Source organism: Erythrolamprus reginae, chromosome 1 (genome assembly GCF_031021105.1).
Source record: "Erythrolamprus reginae isolate rEryReg1 chromosome 1, rEryReg1.hap1, whole genome shotgun sequence".
NCBI classification, from domain to species: Eukaryota; Metazoa; Chordata; class Lepidosauria; order Squamata; family Dipsadidae; genus Erythrolamprus; species Erythrolamprus reginae.
The window spans coordinates 310,537,194-310,556,044 of record NC_091950.1 but is presented as its reverse complement, the minus strand read 5'-3'; the positions used below and the strand labels follow the sequence as shown (position 1 = coordinate 310,556,044).

General features: G+C 45.4%; 1 protein-coding gene across 2 annotated transcripts in view; it reads right to left on the bottom strand.

Moving 5' to 3' along the window:
• Window positions 1–18,851, bottom strand: part of L3MBTL3 (L3MBTL histone methyl-lysine binding protein 3) — a 136,105-nt gene that overhangs the window by 88,331 nt on the left and 28,923 nt on the right. For both annotated transcript variants that reach the window (XM_070733494.1, XM_070733493.1), the window contains exon 2: window positions 14,925–15,036. In XM_070733494.1, coding sequence (XP_070589595.1) covers window positions 14,925–15,026 — 102 coding nt within the window. In that variant the 5' untranslated portion in view covers window positions 15,027–15,036. The remainder of the gene's footprint in view (window positions 1–14,924; window positions 15,037–18,851) is intronic.

The window sequence follows — 18,851 nt, the reverse complement described above, 5'->3', positions numbered from 1 at the left end:
CTGAATGGAACTGAACATAGAAACATAGAAACATAGAAGATTGACGGCAGAAAAAGACTTCATGGTCCATCTAGTCTGCCCTTATACTGTTTCCTGTATTTTATCTTAGGATGGATATATGTTTATCCCAGGCATGTTTAAATTCAGTTACTGTGGATTTACCAACCACGTCTGCTGGAAGTTTGTTCCAAGGATCTACTACTCTTTCAGTAAAATAATATTTTATACAGTTATAACGACTTCATTCATAATGGTTTCATTTTTCAACAGCAAACAGACAACAAGTTTTAAAGAAACTGTACCAGCATCTTTTCAAAGACAAGTGCATATAGTAAACTCCTGTCTTTCCTTTCCCTGTTGTGGCCCACCAACAGCGCAGAGGCTGATGTGGTGATGGGCCAGCAGCCTGTGCAGTTGGCACCCGATTTAGTGAGGAGGCTGGAGGGGACTCAGTGCCAGAGGCAGAGATTCAATCAAGCTCCCATCAGTGATGAGGAAGAAGAAGAGGAGGAGCCTATTATTAATGTATGGGCATGCAGAGCTGCCAAAAGGCAGGAATGGTTCCTAAGGAAGTTTCCTCTAGAGTAAGGCTTAGGGTTAATTGGCCACTCCCCTAGCCTATTTAAGGGATGATGATGAAGGAAGCAATTTGCAGGAAACAACATTCATTCATATTCCTTGGTGCCTTGACTCTGATCGGCTCTTGTTCTCTCTCTTGGCATTTTTCCTGCAAAGTGCTTCTGGGCATTTTGCCAACCACCATAAGCTTGCTGAGATCTACAAGACTGTTTACTCAGCCTTGAGTTATTATTTTGTGGACTTGTGCTGGCTGTTAATGAAGTTGAATTAACTGCCGATGTTCTGAAAAGACTATTTTAAACTGTATTTGCGTTTGGCGACCACTAAGAAAGCTTACTTAGTAGTCCTTAAGTAAGTAAGATTTGTACAGACTTTGTGTATGCTGTGTTCTTTGAGGTCCGTAGCTGGGGCAAAACATTCCCTTTTGTTTCCCCTACAGGGAATTTTTGATTATAAACACCTTAGAGCACGGGTGTCAAACTCAAGGCTTGGGGGCTGGATTCAGTTGGTGTGTGTGTGTTTCTGTGAGTGTGAGTGCGCTTAGATATGGCCCACAGGGCTGCCCTAGAAACAGCGAAGGACCAGCCCGCAGTGTCTGTGTCAGCAAAAATGGAACTCGGGAGGGCCAATCGCAGCCCTAAGATCTGTTTTCGGTGGAAGAGGATTGCAGGAGGCCGTTACAGCCAAAAATGGAGCTTAGGAGGTGCCTAGATGCCCCCCGACATGAGTGACATCAAACTGGCCACACCCACCCTGCCCCCGAGGTCAAATACAACCCTGATTTGACACTCAATGAAATCGAGTTTGACACCCCTGCCTTATGAGTTAGAGGCTACTATTTTCTGCTCTTTATATACAAATTAACTTTTATGTAGTTCAAGAATAAGCAGTATACATAGAATTTAGTCTGGAAATCTTTTATATTTGCTCATATAACACATAGTATCAATATCCTAGATATAAAAATTGGTTTGCTATTAGTGTCATTTCAGCTAATGCTAGATTACATAAACATTCTTGATACTACATTTCTTCACTATTGTGCCAAATTTTATTGCTCATAAATTTCTACTTGCACTGAGTTTATACTTTTAAGAAAGGTCCAAATGAAATTAAATGTGTGTTTCTAGAGATATGGGAAGCAGACCCACTCCATTTCAGTGTTTAAGATAATTCTTGCTTTGTGAGTTGCAAAGCATGGATACAGACAGAGCTAGTCATCCTCAAACTGGTGCCTTTGCCTTGAAGAAAGTGGCTTCTGTCCATGTACAAAAATCATGGATAGAAGCTGCCCTTGATCTATCATTTGATAGATGTGGGGAGGGACACAGACACTTTGCTCCACTACATCTCATCTTTGACATATGACAACCATTTGAAGTTACAACAGCTCTGAAAAAAAGTGACTTACGACTGGTCCCTCACACTTACCAATCATCATAGGTTCCCTGCAATCAAGTGATTAAAATCAGGGCACTTTGCAACCAGCCTATATTAACAAAGGTTGTAGCATCTCAAGGTCAGGTGATCACCATTTTCGACCTTCCCATGGAGTTTCTGGCAAGCAAAGTCAATGAGGGAAAGCCAAATTCTCTTAATGACAAATGGTGATTTATTTAACAAGCATGGCCAAAATAAAAAAAAATAAAGAAGATGGAAAATCGCTTTGTTCTGATCCTGTGTCTTTAAGCTGAGAACTACCTGGATTCAGCCATGTACATTTCCGTTTGTGCTTTTGCTTCAAGGATTGCACTCTCAAAGCAAGGCATATCTGTGACAACTGCACTTAACATGCAGGTAGTTAAAAATGGAAATAGCAGCAGCTGGGAGAGTGGATTAGGACAGCTGCAGAAATAGATGGGAGAATTTAATTATTTTCTCTCCTGCTGTGGTCCTGAAGAGGATCCATCCTCGGATATTTGCTTTGAGGGACAGAATCCTCTATGGCTCAGCATTCTAAGGCCATGTTTTTTGTGGCTGGTTCCCATTTGCTACCGTAGGTTCTACATATAATCAAAACAGCCCCTCTCTGGAACATCCCTGCATCACACAATCACAATGGGAACTGCTTCTAAATGGAATGTACTAATACAGATTCCAAGTGAGGAAATGGAATAATTTAAGGCACTTTCAGATTGTTGCAAACCAGATTTGATAATAGATGTATTCCTGGCTAGCTCTATTCTCTTTGGCTATTAGGTTCTGGCACACATCCTTTCTGAATGTATTCCCAGGCTCAGCTATATCTATTTTCAGAATGCTTTTTAAAATAGACGCATTCACTTGTTTAGTTAGCAATAACAATGTACTAGGAATACTTGTAACGTCACTTTGAAAACAGGGCACTTGAAAAGCACACAAATACAAAAAAAAAGAAAAGTGTTCCACATACTGCTACTTTACCAGGAAGCAATTTTAAATTATTGCAGCTTGTCCAATTTCATTGGAGCACTTGACTCCAAAGGTGATTGTATGTACTCATCAGAGTGATTCAGAACAGCAGGGTCCTTCACTTTTTATATATGCCCTTCAGTTTGGAAGGTGTCAACTTTTAAGTTTGCTACACAGTTCACAGCAATTGTAATATGCTGAAGTGTTTCTGATTTGAACATACTGCTTTGCCTGAAAAATGGAAAAGTCCCAAACTTTGAAACTCCATAGCAGACTAAAGTTACTTATTGCATTAAATGCCAGACTGCTGCAGCATTCTTTTTTTCATTTTGTCTGAACGTTTTACTAACAAATTTGGATGCTGATATATATTGTAACATACAATGTTTGAAACAAATCTGAATAATGAATGAAAGACCAATTTTCTTGCAAACAGTCTTCACTTGGAAAAAATGGCTCATGTATGAAATTGCTTTCTATAAATAATCCACCCTTTTATACTAAAAATAAGAAAAACAACAGTGCAGTATGAATTGTTTTAGATAATTCAAGGGACCTGTATCTTAATGTACTACTAATATTTTTTTCTGGAATTACCCTCTCACTTAATACAAATCTTAATTCACTATTTAAATGATCTGCAGTCTATTATGATGTAGTTAAAGATTTAAAGCTTTCTTAAGTATTATAAGTAATGATATCTTTACCATTAAACAAGGGGCAACATCTTTCATCTAATATCATTACTAATAAGATTGCCCCAAACTACTGTTATTCCAAAATAGTTATTCCACAGCAGTTATTCCAACTATAACAGAGGGGTTGTGTATGATTAGTACATTATGAGTAAAGTACGAAGTGTATTTACGTGGGAAGAAAGGCTAAAACTTAACCCTGATAAGACTGAGTGACTGTGGGTCCTTCCTGTTAAGGACTATTCCATTCCGTCTTTGGTGTTGGGGGGGGAGAAAATTTCCCCCTCAGATAGGATTCGCAACTTGGGTGTCCTCCTAGATCCACAACTGAGGCTAGAGCGACATCTCTCAACTGTGACTGGGGGGGGGGGGGGTTTGGGTTTGCGCAAGTTTGTCTACAGTTACAGCCCTACTTTGATCAGGAGGCACTCCGCACAGTCACTCATGCCCTCATCAACTCTCGTCTTGACTATTACAATGTACTCTATATGGGGCTACCCTTGAAGAGCTTTCAGAGACTTCAACTGGTGGAAAAGGACCGTTGACTTACCTGAACGGTCTTCTCGATGCACTGCAAGGAGAGTCCAGGATGGGTGGGTTATTCTCAGCCTGATTGGCTGGGACTGAGTTTAATTTAAATATTTAATATTAGCCAGGCACCGCCCCCTTAGCCCTCCAGTCTAATAATTACGAAGGAGCAGTAATGCAAAAAAAACTAACGATTTATTCATCAGAAAAAAACATTCCCAAGTGTCAACAACCAAATTGTAACTGTGACCCTGGTCCCGAGAACCGGGTGGGTCTGGACTCTCCTTGCAGTGCATCGAGAAGACCGTTCAGGTAAGTCAACGGTCCTTCTCCAATGCACTTGCAAGGAGAGTCCAGGATGGGATATACCCAAGTTTAGTCAAAGGGAGGGAGAAGGTTGGACCAGGGGCGCTGAAAAAGAGCACACCCCTTGCAAGACCCTCCTTCCAAAGGCTGCTTCTGATGAAGCGAACGAATCAATCTTGTAGTGTCTTATAAAAGTGGATGGAGCTGCCCACGTGGCTGCTCGACAAATGTCCTCAAGAGATGCTTGGGTCCTCCAGGCCGATGACGTGGCCGCACTCCGGGTAGAGTGAGCAGTTATCCCTTGTGGAGCTGTGGTGTTTTTAGCAGCGTAGGCCTCGGAAATGCAATCCTTCAACCAACGACTGATCGTAGGAGGTGACACTTTCTTCCCCATCGTTCTGGTGGAGAAGGATACGAAGAGACCTTCAGAAGACCGTAGGTCTTGGGTCCGACGAATATAAATTTTTAAGGCACGTCTAACGTCTAATTTGTGCCATCTCAGTTCAGAAGGATGGCTACCACGGGAGCAAAAGTCTGGTACCACAATGTCCTGTGCTCTATGAAAGGAAGTGTTCACTTTCGGAATAAAGGCCGGGTCCAATCTCAAGACAACTCTGTCCGGGTAAAATCTACAGAGGTCCTGCCGTATTGACAGTGCCGCAATTTCAGAAACTCTCCTGGCAGATGTGATGGCTACCAGAAAGGCAGTTTTGATGGACAGAAACCTCAAGGAGATGAGCCTTAACGGTTCAAAGGGAGGACCCGTCAAGGCATGAAGGACCAAGGACAAGTCCCAGGAAGGAAATCTGTGAACCACCGAAGGCTTCAAGTTGTTTGCTCCGCGCAGGAAATCTCTGATCCACTGGTGCCTTGAGAGGGACCGACCGTGGTCTTTGGCAAGGACCGTCGATAGGGCCGCGACCTGTCGTCTAAGTGTATTAGGAGCGAGACCCTTGTCCATTCCCGCTTGCAAGAAGGAAAGCACCATCAAGGGAGTGGCTCCCTGTGGGTCCACCTGACGTTGTATGCAGAAGTCGGCGAACGCCACCCAGGTCGCCTGGTAAATTCGCCTTGTAGACGGCCGGCGAGCCGCCTGCATAGTATCTATGACCGCGTCTGGCACGAGCTGACTCCTCAGATGTTCCCGCTCAAGTGCCAGACGGTCAACTGCCACCACTGGGGATCTGGGTGACTCATTGCTCCCTGTGTGAGGTGCAATTGGTGATCCGGAATTCTCCAGTGAGCCGCAATTGATAGTTCCACTAGATCGGCAAACCAGATGCGCCTCGGCCAGAACGGGGCCAGTAGGAGAACCTCCGCCTGTTCTTCCAATAGTTTCCGGATTACTTGCGGTATTAGAGGGATCGGTGGAAATGCATAAAGAAGGCCCGACGGCCATCGTTGATGTAACGCGTTCACTGCCTCCGCTCCTGGGGAAGGAAAGCGGGAGAAGAAACGGGGGAGCTGGGTGTTGTGGGCCGTCGCAAAAAGGTCCAATATCGGTAGGTCGAACCTCCTCACCAGCTCCTGGAAGATCGCGGGGTCCAGTCGCCACTCCCCGGGGTCTAGAGTCTCCCGACTCAGCCAGTCCGCGCATACATTGTGTATCCCCGAGATATGTTCCGCTGAAATAGAGGCTAAGTTGGCCTCTGCCCACCGTAATAGGGACTCGGCCTCCTCCATCAGGCGGCGAGAACGTGTCCCGCCTTGTCTGTTGATATGTGCCCGGGTAACCACATTGTCCGTGAGGACCAGAATGTGTCGCCCTCGAACCCAGGGGGTGAAGCTCCGGAGGGCCAACGAAACCGCCTTCAACTCCAGGAAGTTGATGTTGACCTGTCGTAAATCCCGATGGTCCCATACGCCCTGGGCCAACTGGGAAGCAAGGTGGGCCCCCCAACCAAACAAACTGGCGTCTGGCGTCAGCGTAAGATGGTGTTTTGGCAGGAAGGAGGAACCCTTGTCCAAGGCCGGAGAAGTCCACCAACGAAGAGAATTGCGAACCCCGCCCGGGAGCAGAATCCTCCTGTGTAGGTGGCTGGATTTTGTCTTTTGGAAGGGCAGCAGGAACCATTGTAGCGCTCTCAAGTGATGCCTGGCCCAAGGGACAACCTCTATGCAGGATACCAGGGTCCCCAAGATCTTTGACAGGAAGGAGAGTCTTGGGAACCGCTGACTGTTCAGATCTCTTACGAGTTTCCTGATGGAGGCTTTCCTCCCTGGGGAAAGAAACACCATGCCCTGGGTGGTATCGATGGTAGTCCCCAAATGAGCCAGCCTCCTTGTTGGTGTCAGGTGACTCTTGTCCCAGTTTACTGTGAAGCCATGGCGTTCGAGCGTAGTGATGGTCAAGTGTAGATCCCGAAGCGCCTGGTCGTTTGTCTTGGCCAGTATCACAATGTCGTCTAGGTACGCCATGAGGCGCACCGACTGCTGTCTCAGGGAAGCTGTGAGAACGTCTAAAAGCTTCGTAAAGGTCCTTGGGGCGGACGAAAGTCCAAAGGGCATTGACTTGTATTGAAAGTGGGTCCCTTCTAGGCAGAACCGGAGGAACCGCCTGTGCGGTGGAAAAATGGGGACGTGTAAGTACGCCTCTTTGAGATCTATTGACGTCAAGAAGTCCTTGTGCCTGATAGAGGCGAGAATAGTCCGCAGTGAGTACATTTTGAAACGTCTGTACTTTATATATATGTTCAACTGACGCAGGTTCAGAATTAGTCTGACCCCCCCAGAGGTCTTGGGAACGAGGAAAACTGGGGAATAAAACCCCTTCCCCTGCTCTTCCAAGGGCACCTCCTCTATGGCCCCTATTTCCAGTAGATGGGAGACCTCTTTGTAAAGGAGGCCCTTCCTTTGGATATCCAAAGGGATGGGGCATGTGACGAAGCGGTGAGGGGGAAGTTGAAGGAATTCGAGCCTCAGGCCCTCTGCCACAGTAGTTGCCGCCCAAGTGTCTGAAGATAGCAGGGCCCATTGTTCTGCGAAGTGGATGAGCCTGCCCCCCAGTGGAACGGAGATGAAGGAGTCATTTGTTTTTCCTAAATCCCCTCCCAGCCCCTCTGAAGGGTCGGCGTCCCTGATAGGATCTGCCGCGGTCGTTAGTAGCTGACCTATCCGATCGGAATGACCCCTGGTTGAAAGAGCCCTGGAAGTAAGGCCTCGATGCCTGGGTAGAGCTCGAGGAGGGCTCTGACCGAAAGGGCTGGCGCCTTTGGTAAGGAGTGAACCGTCTTTCCGTCTTTTTGGACTTCGGCATGACTTTCTTTTTATCCTTGTCCTCGACCAAAACGTCGTCAAGGACTTCCCCAAATAATTTTCCGGCCTTAAATGGAGCTGAGGCCAAGCTCCATTTGGACTTAACGTCCGCCTGCCAGCTACGTAGCCATATGAGCCGGCGGGAGGACACTGATGAAGCCATGGCCCTGGCCGCGAACTTGGCCGCATTGACCGTCGCATCTGCCGAGAATTCGGTGGCGGCTAAAATTTTGTTCAGGTCCTGTCGAAGGCGGCCGTCTTCAGGATCCACCCGTGATTGGAGGTCCTTGATCCAAAGGAGGGTTGCCCTGTTAAAAAATGAGGCCGCAGATGAGGCCCGAATGGCCCAGGCCGCCATCTGGTGGGTTTTACGCACGACATTTTCGGCCCTCTTGTCCTCAGCCTTGAGCCCCTCTTGAGACTCCGAGGGGACCAGGGCATTGGAGACTAGGCTGGTGACCGGTTTGTCCACTGTTGGGAACGTTAACAGGTCCTCCATTTGCTGGTCAAATGTATAAAATTTGCGGTCCAGGTTGGATGGGCCCTGAGCCGCTGCTGGATTTTCCCAGGGTCTCCGCACAGTCTCCAAGAACAGATGGGAAGAGGGAATGTCCACTGTTTCTTGCTTTGGTAGTACGAAGAGGCCCGCCTTGGGCTGGGATGAGTTGGGGTCATCCGGCTGGCTGCTCTCTCCTGCCTGCTCAATGGTGAGTTTGGCCTTATTGAGTAAGAGCCGGAATAATGATGACTTAAAGAGACCTGCGAAGACAGGTGGTTCTGGAGGGTGTTCATCCCCTGAAAGGTCATCTTCGTGGTCACTGTAGTCATCCCTAACAGAGTCCTCCTCTTCCATAGATTCAGACATGGAATGTGAGGCTGGAGCAGTCCAGGGACTCCTGTGTTTTTGTGGGGGGGGGACCCATCACATTTTGCTGCTGCAGAGCCCCTGTCTCAACTCCTTGGGAAAATACATGGGAGATTAAATCCTGTAGGGCCTGTGGCATGCTCTGCCAGGAGTCCTGGGCGTTGCGCAGTCCTGCAGCTGTTGGTGTAAATGTGGAGGATGGTGCTGGGGCATGTTGAAAAGGAACGTAAGATTGAGGACCCAGGTTGCCAGGCCACATGGTCGCTTGTCTGCCCCAAGGAAACCCTTCTGCAGGAGAAGGCAGTATGGGCCTTTCAGGGGACCAGTCCTGCTCCAAGGCCGAGCCTGCTACCCCTGTTGGGATCGCGGGGGAGGCTGGCGTGGGTGTGGGAGCAAATCCTTTAGCAGGTAGGAAAGCCTGTTTTTGAGAGGCTTCCAATTGCCTTTCCAGGGCCCTTATTCGCTTCTCAGCCTCTCTGAGTGAAGAACTCTGAGAAGATTTGGATTTTTGGCTTTTTTCCTTAGGGGTACTGGGCCTAGCAATGGTGTTGGCCTCCTCCCCTGCGTGAGATGGTGTTTCAGCCATAACAGAAAACTGAGATAACTCACGGTCAGCCAGGAAGAATACTCGGAGGGTGAGCAAGAAATCTCTCTCGTTGTATTAAAACAATGACGAAGTTGGATTTCTGAGGCTCTATTGCGGCTGCGTAGCTCCCGGCAAACCAAGAATACAAGGAAAAGCTCTTCCTCGGCCTTTCCGGCCTTCGCGCTCTCCTATTGGTTCGCCGGAATGTCACTCAGACGTTGCCATGGCAACCTTCGATCCGGAGTGACAGCTACCTTAGCCTTATGGAGGGCAACGGTCCGACCACAAAGGAGTAAACAGGAGGTGGGCGGGGATTCTACCTCCGCCCGTGCCTGTTACTAGCCTGTCGTCGTCATGACAACCGCCCCTGCGGTCATGACGGAGCAGGCAAAGGAATGGCCGCTTTATTCAGGCGGGAACTCTTCTCCGTTCCCGCCTTTATCCCCCCCCAAGATGGCGACGCTCGTAGCCGGGTACGTAGTTGGTCCTCCGACTGGCTTGGTGCTCAGCGCGCCGGGGGGGGAAGGGGAGGGGGCTCCGTCGGGGCGCGAGGCTTCCTTCTGTCTTCAAGCGGCATATCCGTCATGGGGAGCAGGCCCCCCATGGCGTCAGCCGACCGCCTATCCACCGGGCGCTGTCGCGGAGACAGGCAACCCGGGCGCTCCTCTCAAAGCCCTCCATGAGCCTCCAGGCTTGTGGGCTAGTCAGGAGAGGAGCTGCAGCCTAGGGGGTTAGTCGCACTGGGGGAATTAACCCTCGCTGCCAACGAGAAGCCGCCCCTTGATGCCTGAAAAATAAAGGAAAAAGAAGAAAAGTGTTAAAAGCACGATATAAACATATATAACATTTATTAAAACTCAAATTATACCCTATTAAACCGTGTTTAACAGGAGCAATAAACTCAATGTCCCATTACTGCGACTGAGTTTTTTAGACTGGGGGGCTAAGGGGGCGGTGCCTGGCTAATATTAAATATTTAAATTAAACTCAGTCCCAGCCAATCAGGCTGAGAATAACCCACCCATCCTGGACTCTCCTTGCAAGTGCATTGGAGAATGCAGCAATAATGAGTATACCAAGTATACCAAGGTAACAAGGTACGCCTGTATCACTCCAACTTTACATGAGCTGCATTGGTTACCAGTCGGTCTCCAGACGCAATTCAAGGTGTTGTTATCACCTTTAAAGTCCTAAAGGGCTCAGGGCCTCATACCTCGCTTCAACCAGTAAGGGCCCACAGGATCGGCCTTCTCCAGGTCCTGTCCGCCAAACAATGTCGGCTGGTGGGGCCGCAGGAAACAGCCTTCTCTGTGGCAGCTCCGACACTTTGGAATCAACTACCCTCAGAAATTCGTACTATCTCCACCCTAGCAGTCTTCCGGAAAGCCGTTAAGACCTGGAATTAGGATATACGTACGACTTTTTGGTTTTTATGTATATCTTTGTTATTTTATTATTGTTATATTTCTTATTGTTTTAGTACTTGCGATTATTGTTAGCCGCCCTGAGTCCTGCTAGAGTGGGCAGCATATAAATATAAACAATAAATAAATAAATAAATAAACAAACAAATAAAGTTGAATACAAATTCTGGAGTCAGAAAAGAATGAGCAATGACAAACTGTGGGTGCTGTAGAAAAATAAAAAAAAATTCTAATGCTTAAGAAAGATACTTTCTATCAGCACTGGGATGCTACCAGTTCGAACCGGTTCTTAGAACTGGTAGTGCAGGAGGCTCTGCCCACCCACCCATCATGCGCATGAACTGGTAACAAAATTAATTATAAACCACCACTGCTTTCTATGCATTGAATGTGGGAACAGATATACTGCTAGAAAAATAAAGGGAACACTCAAATAACACATCCTAGATCTAAATGAATGAAATATTCTCATTGAATACTTTGTTCCTTACAAAGTTAAATGTGCACAACAGCATGTAAAATGGATTGTCAATCAGTGTTGCTTCCTAAATGGACAGTTTGATTTCACAGAAGTTTGATTTACTTGGAGTTATATTGTGTTGTTTAAGTGTTACCTTTTTTTTTTTTTGAGCAGTGTATATACATATATGTGTGCATTTGGTCTACATTTAGACTTGATCACATTTTTAAAACAACTTGGAAAAATAATTTTTAAAACAACTTGGAAAAATAATAAATTAATAACAAAATCTTCTGGCATTATAGCTGTATTGATCCTTTTTTCGATGGAAACCCCAAGTCATTTTAGTTAGAAAGTCACTTTCCAAAACGTTAAGCAAGCAGATGGGAAGGAGGAATAAGTCATTTCCTCAGCACAAGGAAGGCAATGAAGAACAAAAAGCCCAGGTTTAAAGGCCTGTCTTTAAAATGTGCCCTTTCTGAACAGGAAGAAGCTGGTGAGCTGAAGCTTTCTCAAACATACACACCCCTACATCTCATTTAAAGGAATAAAACATAGATGTGAAACATCCTTCCTTTTATTTATTCAGAAATTCAAAAGGACTAATGCTAAAGTTAGGTTTTAGCCCAGAAAGAAGAGAACAAGAGATGGAAGGAGAGAAGATGAAAGCACTGGAGGCAAAATAGCATGATCCTTGAAAACTTAATAGGACACATTTCATTTCCCTCAATTAAACATTCTGAATGCTGAGCATGGAAATGTTGTACAGCAGTCTAGAAGTAGAATTAGAGCTGAGGAGACAATTTAGAATCAAATCTCCGTTGAGCCCCATAGAACTATTCACTGGAATTGTTTTAAGCACTATATCTTTGTGTATGCCCAGAAATAAATATGAAACAAATGTATTTCTTTATCGCTGTTTGTGATCGAATGACACATTTTATCTCTTTGCAGTGTTTATTGGAGATGATTCTTTATATCAGCATACAGCATACAGAGATGTAACTTCTAGAGCAGTGATGGCAAACCTATGGCACGCCAGCCGTTACCCTTGCTCAGCTCCAACATGCATGTGTGTGCTGGCCAGCTGATTTTTGGCTCGCACAGAGGCTCTGGGAGGGCATTTTTGGCTTCCAGTGAGCCTCTAGGGGGGATGGCGGAAGACGTTTTTACCCTCTCTGGGTTCCAGGGAAGACTTTGGAGCCTGGGGAGAGCCAAACATGAGCCTATTAGGCTCACCAGAAGTTGGGAAACAGTCCATTTCCGGCCTCCAGAGGGCCTCCAGGGGGTGGGGGAAGCTGTTTTCACCCTCCCCGGGCATTGAATTATGGGTATGGGCACTCGTGCTTGTGCAATAGCATGTGGCCACGCTTTTTTGGCACCCAAGGGGAAAAAGGTTCACCATCACTGTTCTAGAGTTATCCTCAGTTAACGAACATTTGTTCAGCAACCATTAGAAATTATGATGGCACTAAATGACATTTATAGCCAATCCTCAATGTTGCAGCCACGTGATTGTGATTCAAGTCCTTGGCAACTGGCTTTCAATTTCAAGGGTTGCAAGTGTCCCACTGTCACATGACCACCATTTGCAACGTGCACTGCCAGCTTCCAATGAACAAAATCAATTAGAAAGCTGGCAGGAGACTGCAAATAGCAATCCTGTGACATCACATCTGAGGACCGTGCAGGATTCCCCTAACAACTGCAATTGGAACTGTAGGAATTGCTCTCAAAAGTCAGCAGTCACATGACATTGTGTTTTACAACCATGTTATTTTACAACCCTGTCCCATTCGCCATCATTTTCCCAATGAGTACCTGTTCAATATTTTCATTCATAGAACAGTTCCTTAACCAATGAAATAACAATGAATGCCTTTATGGTTTGGCTGAAGTTTGCACATAATTGCATTTCAGTCTTACAAAATCATGCTAATATTACTGGGCCAGCAAACTTTCTATGAGGTGGTTCATACATGCATAGATGTGCACTTTCCAATGTATATTTTTTATTTATTTATTTATTTATTTATTTATTTATTTATTTATTTTTCATTTATTTTTCATTCATTCATTCGTTCGTTCGTTCGTTTGTTTGTTTGTATGCCGCCCCTCTCCGAAGACTCGGGGCAGCTAACAACATTCCTATATAGGAATATAGTAGAAAGATACAATTTTGATTTTATTTTAACATACTAGAAATGCTTCTAAAGCATAAAACTGAGAAATCAGAGAGGAATATTCATTTTTGCATCAGAAGTACTAGCACAACTATCTAATTAGAGGAAGCAAAAAGAACAACCTGAAGCCAGTACAAAATCAAAATCGTCTTCCAACACTGGAAGAAAGGGAGACATTTTACACACAAAGAAGCTATCAAATATTTTCAAAACAGTATATTCCAGATTTTAACCTCCTTCACTGAAGGACTAACATCACACAAATTTCTATGTGATATGATTGAAAGATGATGCTCTTGGTGAAAATATCCTAATTAATTACATATGATGCTTTCTAAACACAGAGAACTTAAAGCAGCCAAATTGTATAAAATAAATGGCAAGTAAGGGATTGCTCATGGACAATTTGCCTCAATTCCAACAGTTTTCAATAGCCTTAACTAATATGTATAGAAATTTCATAAAACGTTTTCTTACAAAAAGAATCCATGCTATCTTTCCAGATCAACTACAAGGATTAGGAATTTGGAGTTTGTGATGAGAATGTCACAGAGCCTTCTTTGTGCTCTTTATTATGCAACATCTTAATAAAATTCCAGGAAGAAAATTTAACTATATCAGCTGAAAATCATTCCAGTTGAGAAACTGTGATGACTGATTTGAAGGAATAAGAAATGGCGCTCAAATTTGTTTTGAACAATGTGACATCCTTACAGGGAGTCCTTAACTTACAACCACAGAATTTCCATTGCTAAGCAAGATAGTTATTACATGAATCACACCCAATTTTTTTCTGTCGTTAATTAGCAAATCACTGAAACTGTTGTGAATGACATGGTAATAAAGCAGACTGGGAAAGTTACAAATGGAAATCATATGAGTCCAGGATGCTGCAACAGTTCTAAATATCATATTTTTTCAGAATATAAGACGCACCAGAGTATGAGATGCACCTTACCTTTGGGGGAGGAAAATAAGAGGGGGGGAAAAATCTACCTACCAGGTATTTATCTGGCTAGCATTCTTAGTCTAGTCAGATTATTTTATCCCCTTGTTAGGGCTGAAAAAAATATTCGGAGGGAGTAGCAATGAGAACAAGCCTGCAAAAACTTAGGGCTGGAAAAAAAACTTCTTCAGAGTAGCAATGAAAAAATCCTGCAAGGTGGGAAGATCATTAGCACCTCATTGGGGCTGAAGAAAAAAGCTTTGAAAAAGGCTACATTTCGAGTATAAAATGTACCCAAATTTTCAGCCCCTTTTGGGGTGGGGGGGGGGAGGTACATCTTATACTCTGAAAAACACGGTACATGCCAGTTGCCAGAATTTTTATCATGTCATGTAAAGATGCTGGGACAGTTGTACTTGGGGCTATTTCAACTATCAGATGAGTTTCTTTCCAAAGCTCATTACTTTTAACCCTTTGAAATTAAGTTAACATTAAGACTTAAGTTTTAATATGCTGCTCTTGTTTTTAACTAGGTGATCTTATTGCTTCTTTTATATTATGCACTGTTCCCTTTACTATTATTATACTGTTACATAATATTTTACAATTAAATGTAACATACTTTTGTTGTTCTTTAATTAAAATAATCACACCTTTTAATAAAACATTGTACATCTCTCTGTTCACACCTCTGCAATTACAGTACCTTCAAATCACTTCCAGGCAAGGTACCAATTCCATCCTTCCAGTCCATTACACTAAATACATCAAAGTCTTGCCCATTTCCACTACAAGCTGGTTCATTCATGGTGGATACCCTGTAAAATAAACCAGGAAGGTTATATATCTCTAATTCAATTTCATATTTTTTTCATCTAAAAACTGTATTATCAGATATATATATATTAAAAAATCATTTGTTCAATATTATTTAATAACAAGTTCAAAATTCACAAAACTGCTTTAGAAGCCAGGAAAATGTCACAATTTGAAACTTCTCAGTTGACTAGGATTCTTCACCATGATGGATATTAATCCAATTGAGTGCCTGGGGAAAAAATATAAGACGCAGAAAGTCTCTGTTCACAGGGACTGTCAGAACATTGATGCAAAGGAGATAGAATATGCGTGCTTACTCAGAAGTAAGCCCCACTTGATTTAATGGAAATTATCCAATAGTTAAATTTACCTATCACTGCTAGAAAAAAGTATCTAACATTATCCATGTGTATACAGTGATCCCTCGAGTTTCGCGATCTCGATCTTTGCGAAACGCTATATCGCGATTTTTCCACCGATGACGTCACTCTCTTCCTTCCTTTCTCATCTTTCTTTCTCTCTCTTTTTCTATCTTGCTTCTTCCTCTCTCACACTCTCTTCCTCCCTCTCTCATCTCTTTCTTTCCTTCTCTCTCTTTCTCTATCTCTCCCCCTCTTGCTGGCGGGCAGCGGGCAGCGGGCGGGCGAGGGAGCGGGGGCATCAGTGAGGAGCCGGGGTTTCCCCTTTGCGTGGGCGGCTGGGAAACCCCGATCTTCGTCTGCTCGCTGCTGCTGCGCCGAGCAGATCAGCTGCTGGGCGGCCGAAGGAACCTTCCCTGGGTCTTCCCCCTCTTGCTGGCGGGCGGGCGAGCGGCGGGCATCAGCGAGGAGCCGGGGTTTCCCCTTTGCGTGGGCGGCCGGGAAGACCCAGGGAAGGTTCCTTCGGCCACCCAGCAGCTGATCTGCTCGGTAGCACAGCAGCAGCGAGGAGATGAATCGGGGTTTCCCCGCACGCAAAGGGGAAACCCCGATTCGGCTCCTCGCTGCTGCTGCGCTACCAAGCAGATCAGCTGCTGGGCGGCCGAAGGAACCTTCCCTGGGTCTTCCCGGCCACCCACGCAAAGGGGAAACCCCGGCTCCTCGCTGATGCCCGCCGCTCGCCCGCCAGCAAGAGGGGGAAGACCCAGGGAAGGTTCCTTCGGCCGCCCAGCAGCTGATCTGCTCGGTAGCGCAGCAGCAGCGAGGAGCCGAATCGGGTTTCCCCTTTGCGTGGGCGGCGGGGAACGCAAACTCCACCATCTACGCATGCGCGGCCATAGAAAAAAAGGGCGCGCATGCGCAGATGGTGTTTTTACTTCCGCAACCCTACATCGCGAAAAATCGATTATCGCGAGGGGTCTTGGAACGGAACCCTTGTGATAATAAAGGGATCACTGTATTTTCAAGATATAAAACACTACCTTGAGCATTATGCAATTTTTTTCATATATAACAATTAAAATTAATTTCCAACTTTACTAATATAAAAACTGCTAATTTATCAAGGAATCTGATTTTTTATAAAAGCTGGAAACCAAGTACAGTGGTACCTCTACTTAAGAACTTAATTAGTTCCATAACCAGGTTCTTAAGTAGAAACATTTGTTTTTTTCCCATAGGAATCAATGTAAAAGCAAATAATGCGTGCAAATCCATTAGGAAAGAAATAAAAGCTCAGAATTTGGGTGGGAGGAGGATGAGGAAGAAGAGGAGGAGGACAGTCGCTGCCGAAGGAAGAAGGTGAGGTGAGGGGAGTCAAAAAAATCCAAAACTTTAAGGCTTTAAAAAAAAGAGGGACACTGAGGCGGCGAGGGGCATGTGCCTCCCTTATACCTGGCGCGAGGCTGCCTTCCATATACTGCACTAGAGAGAAACCCAGGCGGGTGAGAGGGGGGAACATCCCGCTCCTTTGACCAATGCTGAACGGCTCCCCTCTTCTCTCGCTCGCTCGCTTTGTAGCCGGCACCTTTCCTTCACTGTGGTGACTCCTCGGTTTGGCTGAAGCCGAGTTGATCCAGCCGGGACGAAGCGCCCCCTTTTGCCTTTCTGCGCCCAGAAGCTCTAGGAGGCAAACTTGCGCCTCCCAAAAAGGGCAACAAGAATGATAAAGGAAATGGAGCACCTCTCTTATGATACCAGGTTACAACGCCTTGGTCTCTTCAGCCTTGAAAGACGGCGTTTAAGGGGTGACTTGATCGAAGTGTATAAAATCATGCATGGGATAGAAAAGGTGGACAGAGAAAAATTCTTTTCTCTATCACACAATACTAGGACAAGGGGGGCACTCCCTAAAGCTCATAGGTAACAAAGTGAGGACAAATCAAGGGAAATATTTCTTCACCCAGAGGGTCATCGGTTTATGGAATTAACTTCCAGAAGAGATCTGACAGTTGTCAGCCTTGATAGCTTCAAGGCAGGATTAGACAGATTCATGGATGCCAAGCATATAGATGGTTATTGAAACGGATGCCCAAGTGCTGCCTCTATGTTGGTTGAGGCAGGCAGGATTCCCTTGAGTACCACTTGTTGGGAGTCAAGGGAAAGGAAGGGTCTTGCCTTCTCTTTCTGCTCAAGGTCCCCATGGATAATTGGTGATCCACTGTGTGACACAGAATGCTGGACTCGATGGGCTTTGGCCTGATTCAGCATGGCTCTTCTTATGGGTGTATGGGACGCAGCATGAGGGAGTCACCACAGCAAAGTGGTTTATTCCCTCTCCAAGTGCCCAGAGAAAGGAAAACGTTCCGTTCGCTCTGGGCTGCCCGGAGTGAAAGGAGCGTTTCTTTTCTCTGGGTGCTGGCAGAGGTTTATTCACTCTCCAAGCACCCAGAAAAGGAAAAGTACTTCATTTGCTCTGGACTGCCAAAGCCTCCTTAAGCGCCACTGAAAGGCTCCTCTGCCAGCCCAGAAAAGCCCGAGATGGCCAGGATTAAAGGGGGAATGGCAAGAAACTGGCCGGGCCTTCGTGCCACTCTCAAATTTCCTGGGAAATTTTTCTGGGCTCGGGTTCGTAAGTAGAAAATGGTTCTTAAGAACAGGCAAAAAAATCTTGAACACCCAGTTCTTATCTAGAAAAGTTCTTAAGTAGAGGCATTATTAGGAAGAGGTACCACTGTAGTATGAATAGCAATAGCATTTAGAGTTACATATCACTTCAAAGTGCTTTATATCCTTCTCTGAGCAATTTCCAGAGTCAGCATATTGCCCCCAATAATCTCAGCTTTCATTTTACTGACCTCAGAAGGAAAGAAGACTGAGTCAACTGTCAGCCAGTCAGGATCAAACTCCTGGCAGTGAACAGTAAATTAGCCTGCAATACTGCATTCTAACCATTGCACCACCAGTCATTATAAGAAACAACTTAATAAAACATATAAAGATTTGTAAACAGCCTAGTGTCGTGAGGGCATGCAGGTGGCACGCAGAGCCATATGGGAGGGCACGAAAGACTTTTCCATGTTTCAGCTCCAGCGCTCATGTGTGCGCTAGCCAGATGATTTTCAGCCTTGGGAAAGGACATTTCATCCTCTGGATGCTTCAGGGAAGCTTTTTTAGTCTGGAAGCTTCCCTGAAGCCCTGGAGGCAAAAAAAAATTCCAACAGGCAAACAGTAAGGTTGGAAAAACGCACTTCCGGTTTGCCCATTTGGGCATTTTTGTTCACCTACCAGCAGTGTTGGGTTCATACCTATGTGGTCCGGAGTGCCGCATCAGTATAAACACACTGATGCAATTTTCGGCGTCTCTTGAGAAGGAGCTTCTCAGCTGTGCTTTGGATGAAGACATTAAGACAAAGGCGGGCTGGAGGGCTTCTTCCGACATGTAGACGCCAGGGGGG